General features: G+C 42.3%; 2 protein-coding genes across 4 annotated transcripts; both read right to left on the bottom strand.

Annotated features, from left to right (window-relative positions):
- Window positions 1-629: 629 nt before the first annotated feature.
- sarnp (SAP domain containing ribonucleoprotein) lies at window positions 630-5,823 on the bottom strand. Of its 3 annotated transcripts, none has more exons than XM_086069012.1 (11): window positions 5,402-5,823; window positions 4,354-4,452; window positions 3,956-4,012; window positions 3,806-3,876; window positions 3,107-3,158; window positions 2,947-3,020; window positions 2,731-2,768; window positions 2,619-2,644; window positions 2,479-2,547; window positions 2,093-2,179; window positions 630-1,535 (listed from the first exon to the last, which is right to left on the bottom strand). In XM_086069012.1, exons 1-11 carry the CDS (start codon window positions 5,432-5,434, stop codon window positions 1,494-1,496), a joined length of 648 nt encoding a protein of 215 aa, XP_085925138.1. In that variant the 5' UTR covers window positions 5,435-5,823; the 3' UTR covers window positions 630-1,493. The 3 variants fall into 3 exon arrangements, with proteins under 3 accessions (XP_085925138.1, XP_085925140.1, XP_085925139.1); XM_086069014.1 differs by having other exon boundaries at window positions 3,956-4,002; window positions 4,353-4,452; window positions 5,402-5,819; XM_086069013.1 differs by having other exon boundaries at window positions 3,956-4,008; window positions 4,353-4,452; window positions 5,402-5,754.
- A 650-nt stretch (window positions 5,824-6,473) lies between these two features.
- hsd17b10 (hydroxysteroid (17-beta) dehydrogenase 10) lies at window positions 6,474-11,529 on the bottom strand. Its single transcript, XM_086069011.1, has 6 exons — window positions 11,462-11,529; window positions 10,150-10,314; window positions 9,042-9,206; window positions 8,763-8,891; window positions 7,540-7,648; window positions 6,474-6,822 (listed from the first exon to the last, which is right to left on the bottom strand). The coding sequence occupies exons 1-6, from the start codon at window positions 11,483-11,485 to the stop codon at window positions 6,632-6,634; spliced, it is 783 nt and encodes a 260-aa protein (XP_085925137.1). The 5' UTR covers window positions 11,486-11,529; the 3' UTR covers window positions 6,474-6,631.
- Between the last annotated feature and the right edge of the window lie 2,794 nt (window positions 11,530-14,323).

The following is a 14,323-nucleotide window of genomic DNA, read 5'->3' as shown; positions in this document are numbered from 1 at the left end:
TCACCAATTCGCGGATTTTTCTCCAGTTATTTGTTAACTATTTCAACACTTTTTTTTTTTAATGGTAAGCCTGCTTTTCATTTTTAAAAAACGCTCAGTGGCGATACATTCCGGTTTATTCAACAACAAATTTGAGGTTTATTCCCCCCTCCCCCTCAAACAGCCTGTCGCACACTAGACCTAAATGCTAGGCAAAAAATAAAAATATAAGCACAAATCGTGTACTCAGCAGACAGTTCGCTGTGTGCGTGCCATTTTCTGTGATTATGAGTGTTAGATAATTTTTTTCACCACTTTTTGAACATTGCAAAAGGGCAATTATTTATTAGCTACTTCCGTCAGTATTTACTTTATATTACACATAGTGAGTGGCCTTAGTATTTTTTTGCTTTTGTTTCAGTTTTGTTGAGTTTGCTGTCCTTGACATACAAGCGGTAGGAAGCCATCCGTATCAGAGCTGTTATCTGTAGCGGGCAAGCTTCCCCCCCTTTCATGCTAGAAACATTTTTGTACTAGTCTCTGTGATGTGTTTCATTGAACTTAGGTGTTGATGTGAAAGAGCGTCGCTGAGTCGACTCGATCCTGAATATACTGCCTGTAAACACACGCACAAAATGCAGCAAAGCCGGTATCACAAAATTGAAAACATTTTATTTTATAAAATGAACAGATAACTGAAGCAATGAACCAAGCAGTTACAAGCATTAAAAGTACAATTTAACACAAATAAAAGTTTTATCCTTACAAGTCATCATCTGAAAACATTTGTTGCCCCAAAATCAGCATTCTATTATTTAAAAAAAAAAAAAAGTTAACAATGAGATTCTTCTTGTGATTTGGTCTGAATATATTACAGTTACAACTTTCCCGGCCAAATTTTTCTCATTTTCCTCATGTCATTTACGAGCATTTGTGAGCAGTTTGAGTTTTGATTGTTTGTTTTTTTGCCAGAATTAACCCAAATTTCCTGGGTGTCACAAAAAAAAAAGTATTCAACTCCCCAAATGCCTGAAGTGAATCTGCTCAGACTGCCCTCTCATTTAGACCCACTATTGTGAGGCAGCTGAAGGACGCCCCCCCCCCCCCCCCAAAATGTAAGTAACTACAGTAATGCCTTTTTGTCCAAACCTGGCAATAGACAAACGTGTTCAGAATGGAAACGTGCTTGCTCGCTTGAAATTGTGCTCATTCAAATAGAGTGCAAGAAGATTTGACAATGAGAAAAATTGGCAACAAAAAGCAGTCGTCTGTCATGGCCACGAAATATATCCAACATTTGTCAAAGTGTGAGAAAAACAAAACTGTAAAAAGGGCAGAGAAACTTGTTAGGTGTAAGCAGGCAAAAAAACAAAACAAAAAAAGTTCTCCCTCCAGTTTCTACTAACACAACATTTTTTAAACTTGTTTGATTACCGAGGTAACAATCTGCAACCTTTGTCTTCACTTAGAATCCCGGTGACTGAAAATGTCAAACAAAACAAAAAACACACACTTTATGCTATTCCAAATCGAGCAGCACGCTTCACTTTCTTTGCCTGCAAAGAAAAAGAAGGAAAAAAATACACACAAGATGAACACAATCAACCGGCTGGTGGACAGCAGTCAAGATTCCATTATTTGCTGTAAGACTGCCGCAAATTCATTCATTCGCTGAAAAACCCACTATGTATTTGGCATACATACTTTTGTGGTCTTTCCAAAATGCCAAAAGATGGCACTCAAGCTCTGGTTAATAGGAAAGTAGTAATTGGTGTGAAGGAAGAACGCTGATGATTATGCATCTCAACTGTTCTAAGATCTTAGCCTAGATTGGTACTGAGTTGCATGTTTTTGCTTTGCTGAGTGGCAAAAAAAACAACAACAAAAAACAAAGTGAAAAACACTAGCGACCTCGTTATTGTTTGGCAATTGCTATTTTTAACGTATTGCACTTGCGGTGCAATTTCCCCCCCCTCCCCCAAAAAATCTAATCATGAGGTTTTTTTTTATGTATTATTGTCAAAAGTGGGTCTAAAATGATATGAAAGTGTTTTGGGCTCATCATCGGTGGCCAAGGTACGAGCAAGTGTCAGAAACACGACGAGACGCTAACCTCGACGTCCGCTGAGCCGGCGGCTCCGCCGCCTGTAATGATGCCGAACCTTTCCTTCCTCTTCATCAGCTTCTCGTCTGCTTCCATCTGCCGATGACAACAAAGCAAATGCGGCGTTCAACATCCAAATAAATTCACAACTTCACTTACGAGTTGAATTCCCTCCACAAACTTGCTGCCAATTCAAACGACTCGTATATCGCACCCAATGAAATCAATTAAAATGATATTCACGTCTACCAGCTCCACGAGAAAACAAGTTTTGCTCCACAGTTACATATGAAACTGGCGACGAATTTTTGTAAAACCACATATAGAGCGCTTCTATTTGCTGAAAAATTGTCAAGACAGAAGGTGCGAGCGCCTTCCGAGCGAGGCGGGCTGACCTTTTGCGAAAGTGACGATACGTTCATGCCGAATCTCTCCGCTCTCTTCTTCAGCTGATCCACGTTGACCTGCGACACACGGCAGAAGCGTTCAGCCGCACGTCAGCGGTGGGTGCGGCGTGACGCGCGGCGGCTCTTACCGGCGCGTTTTTGGCCACGGCACCGCCTGTGCAGGAGAAGGAAATGATTGATGTTACACGTTGCTTGTACATGACGGACGGCGGCGCAGCGTCAAAGAGTCATCATACACACCTGTGGACGCACTTGTAGCGCTGGCGGCTATACCAAACCTAGACGGGCAAACACGCCCGTACGGAAACATGCAGTGGAACAAAAAGAGTACAAAATGAAAAATTGACAATAGGAATTTCCCATAGTGAAATTCTGTTTATAAATACAGCCGTGTCTTGACTTGCTCACAAAGAGCAAACTTTGTGATCAGCGGGCCAAGGAATTGGCGGATCTCACCTGGCTGCACGCTGGGCCTTCTTGTCTTCAGCCGTGGCCGGCAGATTGAAACGCTCGGCGCGCTTCTGCAGCCGCTGCTCGATAAAAGAAGACGCTTGCTGGTAAATGTGAGGCTGCGCGAGAAAGGAAGGATTTGTGCTGGATGACGCGTCACACATACTTCACCGCCAGTGGCCGGAGGAGAGATCTTCACAATCTTCTTCTCAGCGGGCCTGAAAAAAGGACAAAGATAAATCCATTTTTGCAATTCATTTGTTTGTTCTTGTTAATATTTTGAAAGCGTTGCTGCGAACATGCACTGCTTCCACAAACAACATGCGTGTGAACAGACAGGACCCCCTTGACAAAAGTGCAGGAGGTCCAGTCTGAAGCCGCATATGCTTATTAGCAAGCTAGCTTGTGTTGCGCCTAGACAATCAACAAGTTGCACTTAACACATGAGAAATAAAGCAAATCCAGAAGGGAAAAAGAAACAACAAAACTTGTCATTGTCATGCTGCTTTCTCAGGCAAAGGGAGGGAAACCAAATCAATTAAAATCACAATGCTGATTTTTGCCGGGGTCATTTATTTGAGAACAGATTCTAACTTGCAATGTCACCCTGGACTGACTTAAACGGCGAGATGGACGTTAGAAAGATGGAGTCAGTGCAAACTTTTGACGCCTGCAAAGCAAGTCATATAAGAATGCTTGCGAAGTGTGACGACCATGCTTGAAGCTCAAGGGCAAGCTGGAAACATTTCTTGTTGTTGGCGTTGTGGGACTGCTGGGGAGTCGGCGTGTTTCGAAACAACTGACAATTATGGCTATGGGGCCCAGCTGACAAAAAAAAAAGGAAGGAAATCGTGAAGAAACTCACAGCTCGGCCACAGGAGATTCCAATTCTTTGACGTCTTTGCCGTTGTCTATGATGTCGCTTTTTGTGAAATCCTACAACACAAACGGAAATGGACGTCACCTCAACTTGACGCGCAATCAAAACGTCAGTTTGCCAACTTGACGACATTACCACCACGCTGTCGTCCGCCAGCACGTCGTCCACATCCACCTCTTCATCTGTGGCTTCCGTGATAACAAAACAAAGACAGTCAGTCAGTCACATGAATGCATTTGCCCATTTCATCACATGGACAGAAAACACTGGCAACCACACAATCTTTCAGAGTAGCAACTTGACAAGATTCCCCAGAAAATGACAGAATGTCAAAATACTGAGTGTGATTGAACAGCCACTTCAACCCGAGGACAAGGCAGAAAGAAATTCCACAATCGCATGATGTCTGCTTGTCTGACCGCCTATAGCAAAGAAAATAAACTGCACGAGTTCCTTTAGCTTCCAAGGTTGATTTGAGGTGGGATTTTTTATTTTTTTGCCCAACTCCAGCGCGCTGCTTCTCGGGGCTCACCATGCTCGTCCAGGTAGGCCTGCAGGCGTGCGATCAGCTCCCCCTTGTTGCCTTTGGTTTCCAGACCTCGCGCGTCGCACTCTTGCCTCAACTCGGCAAGCTGAAAGCCAACAGAGAAACATTTTCAAAAACAACAAATTCAACAATGTTTCAAATGTTTGCCGATTAGGCTCACGAGTTTGTAACATTACGAGCTCATTCACCCTCAACACGCGTCTTGGGATTTATGGGCCCATTGATGGGTCTGCCGGCTCCTCAAACCGAAAGCGACGTAGATCAAACATGTTTCCAAATGTCGCCATATTTTGTAACTTGACCCATTTACATTCATTGCTCCACCTTCAGTTGGATTTTTGCCTGACAAGCACAACCTTAAAGGTTCTTATTATTGATGTGTTCCTACGCTGTCAAATAAATGTATATATTTACCGTACTTAGAAAATGCTAGAGAAAATCAGGTGTGCCGGCTTGTTGTGCAAAAGCTTTGTTCTTTTCATCTTGGTAAAAAAATATTATTTTTTTAATCAAATCAATTCACACATTATTGAACAATTGTGTAAATATCTTACATTGAAAATCAAAGTCCAAAATAGTTTTGTAGTGTGTATATATCATATCACTTCACAATATGAAGTGTTAAAACGTAAGAGGTGAATTGTTTGGTATTCTGTGAACAACTTAACTTGGATGTGGGCTGGCAAAGAAAACCCTTTTTGCCACCCCTGCCTCGTTTCCAAATATCGCCAACCTTTTTAGTTTGGCCCTCTAGCACTTATTCTTACGACTTTAGTTGTTTTTCTGTCCGGAGAATGCAACCTTCTAACGTTTCTTTTTTAAAACTTGGGCGCAAAATGCTCCAACAACGTGAGAACAAGCTAACGATTAGCATTAGCATTAGCAGCCGGTCTACACGTTGCGTCGGCCCCAGCGCTTTGGTTTTTACGCCACTCAACGGGGACGTGGAAGAGTTCAAACCCCAACCAACCGCACAAAATTATCAAAGCTAGACATTTTCAGTCTAACAATCGATAATAAGTGGCACGACCAACCTTGAGTTTCTGCAGCTCGATCACTTCAGCCATCTTTCTTTGTTGCTCAGTCACTTCCTCCAATCAAAACCGCCGCTTCTTCTTCTTCTTCTTCGCCTGCTTCTTCTTCTTTTGTTTAGTGGCGGTTCGCACCTGACGTACAAGGTGCAGTACCGACACCCTTAAGTTTTTTATTTTATTTTATCAAAAACGTCGGAAAAAAACTGGACATACACCAAACATGTACCGAACAGCACAAAGAACAAGGACACCCGTATGGACACATTAAAAAAAAAAGTCAGTGAAAAAACGGTAAGCAGTAAGGCCAGGTTTGCCTTTAATGCGTTTTTTCCCCCAAACTAAAAAGAGTGAGTGAATCAGCCTGACGTTTTTTTTCTTATTATTCCATATATCATTTGATTTTTTTCGCCCCATTTCTTTTCATGTCGACTGACTCGACTGTTGCAACCAAGCAGGGCGCGAATCCTCAGCGCCACTTCTTGTAACTATCACAGCGACATCGTGTGGACAAATGTACCAAGTACTGGAAACCCAATTGCTAAATCAGCTAAGAACCCGAATTTTTTCCCCCCTATGTGTATGTATTTTTCGTGATTAGCCAATTGTTTTTTTAGATTGTATAAATTGGCACTTTTTACGATTCACCACTAATCATTCTTGTAGCCCCACAGCTTTATATCCGATCATTCCAGCATCAAGCAAACAGTTCAACTGAGAATATGCAGCCTTCTGCTTGTTACTGTTGGAATAATATTGCGAGCATGAAAGATAAAAGGATGTTCCTTCAAAAAAAAAAAAAAAAAATCAGTTCTCAAAGACTGGAAGAATCTGCAATGTGCTCGTTTAAAGAACCAGATCCACAAGCTAATATAGTTTGAGTTAGTTGGGCCAGCACCATAATGGTCATGTTGACCGGCATGGCAACACCAACAATGAATTTGACCTTAGCTGACATTCATAAAGAAATACACAATTTGTTTCTATTGCTGACTCTTACGTACCATCAAAAGAAAAACTGGTCAAATGCCGCTCATTTTCGAAATCTGTAGACAATATGAAAAAGCTTCCAAGATTCCAAACCAAAAATGCAATTTTTGCTTTATTTTCAAAGTGTATGTTTACCAAACAACTCAAAAGCACTGCGATGCACTAAAAACTTGCCCATAAATACTGTCCCATTGCGAGGTCCTGCTTTTACCACGGAGGACCTCCGTGATGGCGCGTGGGCACTCACGGCTGCATGCGAATGGCTCCGTCCAGCCGAATGACCTCACCGTTAATCATGGGGTTCTCAGCCAGCGCCGCCACCAGGTGGGCGAACTCGGCGGGGTCGCCCAGACGCGGGGGGAAGGGCACTTGGCGAGCCAGAAAGGAGCGCACCTTCTCCGGAAGCCCCACCAGAAGGGGTGTCGAGAACAGGCCTGACCAACACACCAAATTCAGCCATTACGCTCAAGTCAGCTTTTTCGCGCACACACGCAACACCATTTATTTGACGCCTCTTAAACGTGTTGCCTACATTCTTTGTTCAAACCCTAACGATACCCCAAACCACTTTCCTATCATTTTTCATAATTATTTTAACTCATTCACTGCCATTGACGGCTATAAGCGTAAAAAATGAATTTGAACTATTTCTATTAGTTTAACTTTTTTTTTTTTTTTTTATAAACACAAGTATGAAAACCTAGAATTTTTTTTATTGTACATTTAGAACAGATATAAAATTTGTGATTAATCGTGAGTTAACTAGTGAAGTCATGCGATTAATTACAATTAAAAATTTTAATCGCCTGACTAGATGATTATTAAAAATTAGGGGCGTCGGGCGATAACAAATTTTAATTGTAATTAATCGCATGATTTCAATAGTTAACTCAACAATTAATCACAAATTTTATATCTGTTCTAAATGTACAATAAAAAAAAAGTCTAGGTTCTCATACTCTTGTTAACAAAAGCAGAATTTTTTTTTTAACTAATACTTAAAATGACTTTTTGACGTTTATAACCGTCAATGGCAGTAAATGAGTTAATAGAAGAAAAAAAAGTCAACAAATGCTGTTATGGTGAATAGCAAGTGAGGACGCGTTTCCTTGAATCAGCAAGCAAAATCGGACCTCTTTTTGTGTACTTACCGGGCGCGATGGTGACCACCCTGATGCCCATGGGGGCCAGATCCCTGGCAATGGGAAGCGTCATTCCCACGATGCCGCCTTTAGACGCCGAGTACGCCGCTTGGCCAACCTGCATGTAAACAATCGTGTTGATTTACAACAGCCTCAGGCAGTGTTCCGCAGCAACACAAATGTTTTCGTCGCTGCCGCCAAGCCATGACGGCAACGTGACAAGTGGGCGCCATCTTTGTGGATTTTTTTGGTGTGTGGGGTGCAGTGTTATGGAAAAGGGGCGGTCGCCACACTGCAAACAAGCTGCTCCTTAGTTGGCTGCAGGCTGCAAACTATCAGCTGCAGCTGCTCGTTTTTTTTTTGTGATCGGCAACGGAAGGCATTGTTTAACATTTGCTGATCATGTACTTTTCCACTACAGAGGAACAAAACTGACAAAATAAAAAATAAATGACTATAAGTGAAAATAAAAACTAATATAAAAAATATATAGTCCGAAAATAAATAAATAAATATAAATGATAACAACAACAAAAATATATACACATAAATAAATACATTTATATTTAATTTCTAAATTATATATATATATATTTTTCCCTTTTAGCCATTTATTTATTTATTTAATCATTCATTTTATTTCTATTTTGGCAGTTTTGGTCCATATTGCCAGGACGAAATGTTATTCAAATGAGGGGGCGGTTCTAAGCGTGTCTTGGGTTGGACTCCGTCGTTGCCAACTGCCTTTCATTGGTCGAGTGAGCGGGTCGGCGAACAAGGAAGTCTCGCCGACTTGAATGGAGATCTCCTGCGATGGACGACTATCTTGTCCACTGTCACCTCGACTTGTTGTCGAGCAACTCAAATCGCAAAAGTTGTGGTGACAGTGGACAAGATAGTCGTCCATAGCCGGAGTTCTCCAATGCAAGCCGGCGAGACTTCCTTGTTCGCCGACCCGCTCAGTCCATTGAAAGGCAGTTTGCAACGGCGGAGTCCAAACCAAGCCACGCTTAGGACCGCCCCCTCATTTGAATAACATTTCATCCTGGCAGTATGGACCAAAACTGCCCAAATTAAAGATAAATAAATGACTGAATAAAAAATAATATAATTCAAAATTAAATACAAATAATTTATATATATATATATATATAAAATATATATATTATTGGTCCTCCATATTCCACGGAAACTGGCCACCACTCATGTTCAGGGGTGGGCGGGCATCTCACCTGCCCATCAAAGGCGGCCACACTGGCGGTGTTGACGATGCAGCCCCTGTGGCCGTCTGCGTCAGGTTCATTTTTGGCCATGGCCCCCACCGCCAGACGGATCACGTTGAACGTTCCTGCGATGTTCACCTGCACAACGCACGGTCAAACTTCTTTCTGTCACTGACATACCACATGCTGCCGATACTGATTGCAGAGAGGAAGCAATAACCCAAAATCACCACTTGATTTGCCTTTTCATGCGATTGGAATGGGCTGTTTGAAGTTTGAAGCTCTTACATTGATGACGCGCTGGAAGTCGTCGAGTCTGTGCGGGAGGTCTTTCTTAAAATTGTATGTTTTGACCGCCACGGCGACGCCGGCGCAGTTGACGGCCAGGTCCAGTTTGCCAAACTTCTGTCGCGCCAAGTCGACGGCGGAGCGCACGTCCGCCTCTGACGTCACCTGCCAGACAAGACGAAGGATATACGCAACCTTTCAAAGGAAACCACACTGGCGCAAAAATACAACAACGCATTCCTCAAACGAGAATAAATGAAGAATTTACAAGAGTAGATCAGGCTCAGCAAGCATAAAAGGCGACTGTAATTTTGACACAAAACAAATCTTTTTGTCAGAAGTCAACCACCCCAAAAATGTCTTGTTCTATGCAGCCCCACTCGTCTAAATACGGTATTCTGGTTAATACATGCATTAGTGGAATATGAGTTAAGCAGCAAAATCCAGCAGTTTCAATATTAGAAGGCGGCCATTTTGCCACGTGTTGTCAAGTGAAAATGACAACACAAGTTGCTCAGGTCTCAACCAACAACCAATCACAGCTAAGCTTAAAAAAACAGGTGAGCTGTGATTGGTTGTTGCCTGAGCAACTGTGATGTCATCTTCAGTTGAGAGTAAGTAGCAAAATGGCCGCCCCCTGAGATGGATTGATAAAAAAAAAAAGGCTGGATTTGTCTGCAAAATCATATTCCACAAATGTAATATTAATCAAAATGTCACGTTTAGACTACTGAGGTCACATATAACATTTTATTGTCAAGAAATATTTACGGTTGAATTCCCCTTGTCCTAACTGACAACTGTCCCATGTGAAGACTGATATTTTTGTTTTTAAATCAAATCCTCCCATTCTGGCTGACTCCTGTGCCTTTCATTCCATACAGCAGAAAGCGCTGAGAAAAAAACGGAATGCAGCCGCAATATCTGTTTTGAGTCTTATTTTGGCTTAAGACGTCAAGAAATAAACAGAAATCAACCAAGCAATTACTAATATTAAATTGTGTAAACTTCCAATGAATTAGCAGAAGTTTTCAACTTGCTGTGAATTTCCAAGCCTGCTTGTTGCGGGCCGGCAAACGGGTTTGCCGCTCATCATGTGTGTACTTGCATCGGCCGCAGCAAAGGCACATCGTTCTCCCAGCTCAGCTGCCAACGTTGCTCCTTGGGACGACGGCAGGTCCAAGATGACGGCCGACGCTCCGCTCTGCACCAGACGCTCCACCGTGGCCCGGCCCAGGCCCGACGCGCCGCCCGTCACCAGGCCCACCATACCCTGAGGCGCCGGCACAGCAGGAGGACAAGAATTGAAAAACGCGACGGCAAAGAACGAAAGTCATTACACACGGAAGGGATTGCTGCCACACCAGGTCAAAAGAAAAACAAAAAAAGTTTAAGATCACGTTAGAATGCCAATTCAGGCAGGTCCAGAGCGGCCCATCTGGCGCACCGTGAGAATTCCTGGTGGGCCAAGCAACTATAGGCCACTATTTCAGCCTGCTGCTTGGTTTCGAAATCATCCTTGCCAGGCCCAGAGTGACTAAACTGGAGAGGTATCAATTTTCCTGCTTTGGACGATAATTTTTGCACACTGTCGAAGAATGGATAATCGTCACTCTCCCTTAGGACTTTTACAAGTTGATGCGGCCAAATGTGCCCAACTCAAATGTGTGTGTGTGTGTTTTTTAAATGATCACAGGGCCCTGAAGCACATGTGCCAGATGGAGATGCCACAGCTAAGCGAGCACAACACAAAGCAGAAAATATATAGTACAAACATGGTCCACTGTAGTTTTTCTACTAGTAAATTACTGTTGTTGTATTTGTTGGGAATAGTATGTTATATTGAGACAAATAAAAAACAATAAATAAATAAACAAAATATTCGGTGAGAGGAAGCGCTCCGCTCATTAAAAAGCATTGGACTTTGGATCATTGTAATTTGATTTGTGGGGATTATTATGATTTCAAAATGTGATGAAATGTCATCTCACTACTATAACAAATCAACCTGGTTTGTATGCTAGTTCCAGGCAAAAGCAATACAACAAACACGCAGTTTTTCTCCCAAATGTCGGAAAAGCCCGGATGTTCAGAATTGTCAAAACGACCATACACGTCAGAAGTGATCACATTAAAGAAGTTACAACAGGCCCAATGTTAAAATCTTCACGTTCGAATGTGAATTGTTGAAATGTATCCAGTTCTTGTGAGGCGAGCGTTGCACCTTGAGGACTTTGGGTTGAATGGAGAGAGCTTGTCGTCGAGCTTGTGACGACATGAGGCCAGCGTGCTGCGCGTCGACATGTTGCAAAACTTGCAGACGAACACAACAAACGAGACGGCGATAGTTCCGCAATTTGGAAACTTTGATACGCGCGCACAAAAGCTTTAACGCTGCTTCGCTTGCTTTCTTTGCTCACCTTGACACACCGGATGTTCGCCATGTTGGATTGCGGGCGACCGTGACGTCACCAGCTGCCAAAGATCTTCTCGTCGAGTGACGCATCACTTCATGTTACGCGGATGACGCACTCTTAATTTTTTTTTATTGATCACTAAATCAAAGATTGTTGACCTGTTTTCTTGAGAAATTTCCATATATATTTTTTTTCTTGTATTGTACCATCGTTAAAATGAACAAAGATTTTGTCAGGTAGGGGAAAAAAGGAGGAAATAAAATGAAACCAAATAAAACTGGGCACTTCCACAGCGAAAAGAAAGCAAAAATGAAAATCAGTCTTGAGCAATGTCGTCGCGTTTATTTTCTTTTGACTTGAAACATTTTAACTTCTGATAAGGAGGCTTTACTCTTTCTCCATTTGACATAACGTCAACATTTATATTTGTCTAGTAAGAAAATTGTAATCATGTCTGGAATTGACAAAATATTTTATGAGAATTTAAGAATTTTGTGAAGCAACGGAGGCTCAACAAGCACATATTTAGTCACTGCCATTCAAGCTAACCCGAGCTACACGTTACTCCACAATGTGCCCGTTTTTCACTAACTCTGCTCTGTGGTTATTTATATGCTTTTATAGCAATCAGTGATGGTCACAGCATGGCATCACGTCAGTCAGATCAATCTCAATCCATAAAATAATACTTTATCTAGGACAGTAATTTAAAACCATGAGTACCATTAAAAAAGAGAAAGCACAGCAAAATAAATTCAAAGTACAAATCCTGTAAGCATTGCTTTATTAAAATATATAGATACACATGTGTATATATATATATATATATAAAAAATATGAACATACATATAAAATATGAATATACATATGTATGAATATAAATGTATATACTATACAAATATATAAACTTATTTTGAATGATATTCTATTATTTTAGTATCAAGTAAAAGTGAATGTGTGGCAGATATGACACAATGCAGTTTGAAATCACCTCAGGTCATCTGGCTCCCAAATGTGCATACGGATACGAGTATACGTGTGAACACTTGATCCCACAAAGTATTTTTGGGGATGGGTGACATATTTTAGAAAGTTGTGTACGCATCTTTCAGGCCCCGTTTTGTGTGTATGCAGCGCGAGACCCCTGACCTGTAAAAAAAATTGGAGCATTTGCCTCAGAATGTTTTGCATATAACAATGACAAGGAAACGTTAAGACACAGGCTGTGAAAAAGAAATATTTGTTGGATATGACAAAAACAGTCGTGCTTTTTTCATCTTTTTTTGAGAACACAGAGAAAGTACAAAAAAACATTTTGATGAACAACAGATGACGGAAGCGATGTATGCGCGGGCGGCTTGTCGCATTGACAGAACGCTTTGGTTGCCGTGAGGAAGACAGTAGGCTGTATAGTCATCTCCCAGATCTGGTGTGATCCTAAAACTATACAAACTACTACCTCATCCCACGCACAGCCCCACTGCCGTGGTCTGGGAAAGCAGGTAACCGCCGTCTTGTCACACACTTGCGGCCTGTGTGAGGGACCCCCTCGGCGGCCAACAGTCATCTTGGAAAGTTTGGGGGTAAAATTAGTCCTGAGTGGAACATTGGGATCATGCTACTGGCACAAAAATGAAGTACTTTAGACAACAATTTGTATTACCTGTGAAATGTTTTTCCCCAATTCCCTTGTCGTAATTGTATGATATTGTGTACTACCCTATGCAGCACAATTTGACAGCTGGCATCTTTTGTTTTTGGCTTTGTTGCCTTCCACACACAGCACGTTAACAACTTTGCCCTTCCTAGCCTAATTAGCATCTTAAAAGGGGCGTGTTCTAGCTCCTATGGGGTATATGCCACGGAGGCGACGGGACTTCCGACTTTCATACATCAGCTTTGTTTCCGTTTTCCTGTTTGCGACGTGTGGGCCGCGTCCCACACCTTGCGCTTCCGCCTTTGTGTCCCTCGGTTGCCCGTTCCCGTCGACTGGTGCAAGTGTGTCTGTCTCAGTTGTCCGAAGCATTTCAGAGAGCTGACATGCCCATCGGCGAGAGCGCGCGGTTGGAGGGCGAGTGTTGGAACGCGGCTAGCATTTCACGGAAACGGCGCTGATGTGTGAAACCCGGAAGTTCGTGGCATCTACCCTATGGTATCTGTGGTTCTAACATTTGGTCTCAATAACATATTTTTAAGGTCTTGTCCTGAGACTGGCCAAAATCAATTTTCCATCAAGACCAGCACTGATATGCTCTTTTTAAACTTCATGACAGTGATAATGAGGCACACAAACACACGTGGTACAAAACAAAACAAAAAGTCTTGGATCTCCGATTGTGTGGTAGTGAGCACAAATTGTTCTTATGTACACTGCCTATGCCTGTCCACTCCTTTCCTTTCACTATTAAAATTACAATAACTAACTAAAATTGCCCTCCTTTCTCTCTTCTTCTCTTGGAGACTCGCAAAAAAAAAAAAAAAAATCAATCCCTCAGTGCGGCCGCTGTTTTGTGACTGTGCAGATGCAAAACAAACTAAACATGATGTTGCCTTGTCAGGTGAGAGAAGGCGAAATGCTAACCCGATCACCAGCTGAGCCTTGTAGCGAGTTAGCCAATTTGAGGAACGGTCTTTTACAAGAACAAAAAGGGGGAAAAGACAGCCTGAGTGTGAAGGAACATGAAAAGCTCCAAGCCACAACCAGGCCGTCAACGAGTTTTGAAGCAGATCCGCCGCAAAACGACGTCATGAGTCGGCTAACGTGCGAGTGTCGAGCGGCTAGCTGACAGCTAACAGCAGTCGGCGCTTGTCACATTAAAATACGCTCGACATCGAAGGGAAGCGAGCCGAGTCTGACTCTACCTG

This window comes from Leptonotus elevatus, chromosome 2 (assembly GCF_054856555.1).
Source record: "Leptonotus elevatus isolate MCC_2025b chromosome 2, RoL_Lele_1.0, whole genome shotgun sequence".
Taxonomy (NCBI): Eukaryota; Metazoa; Chordata; class Actinopteri; order Syngnathiformes; family Syngnathidae; genus Leptonotus; species Leptonotus elevatus.
Note: the sequence above shows the minus strand (reverse complement) of the source record. Positions and strands in the feature narration are given on the sequence as shown.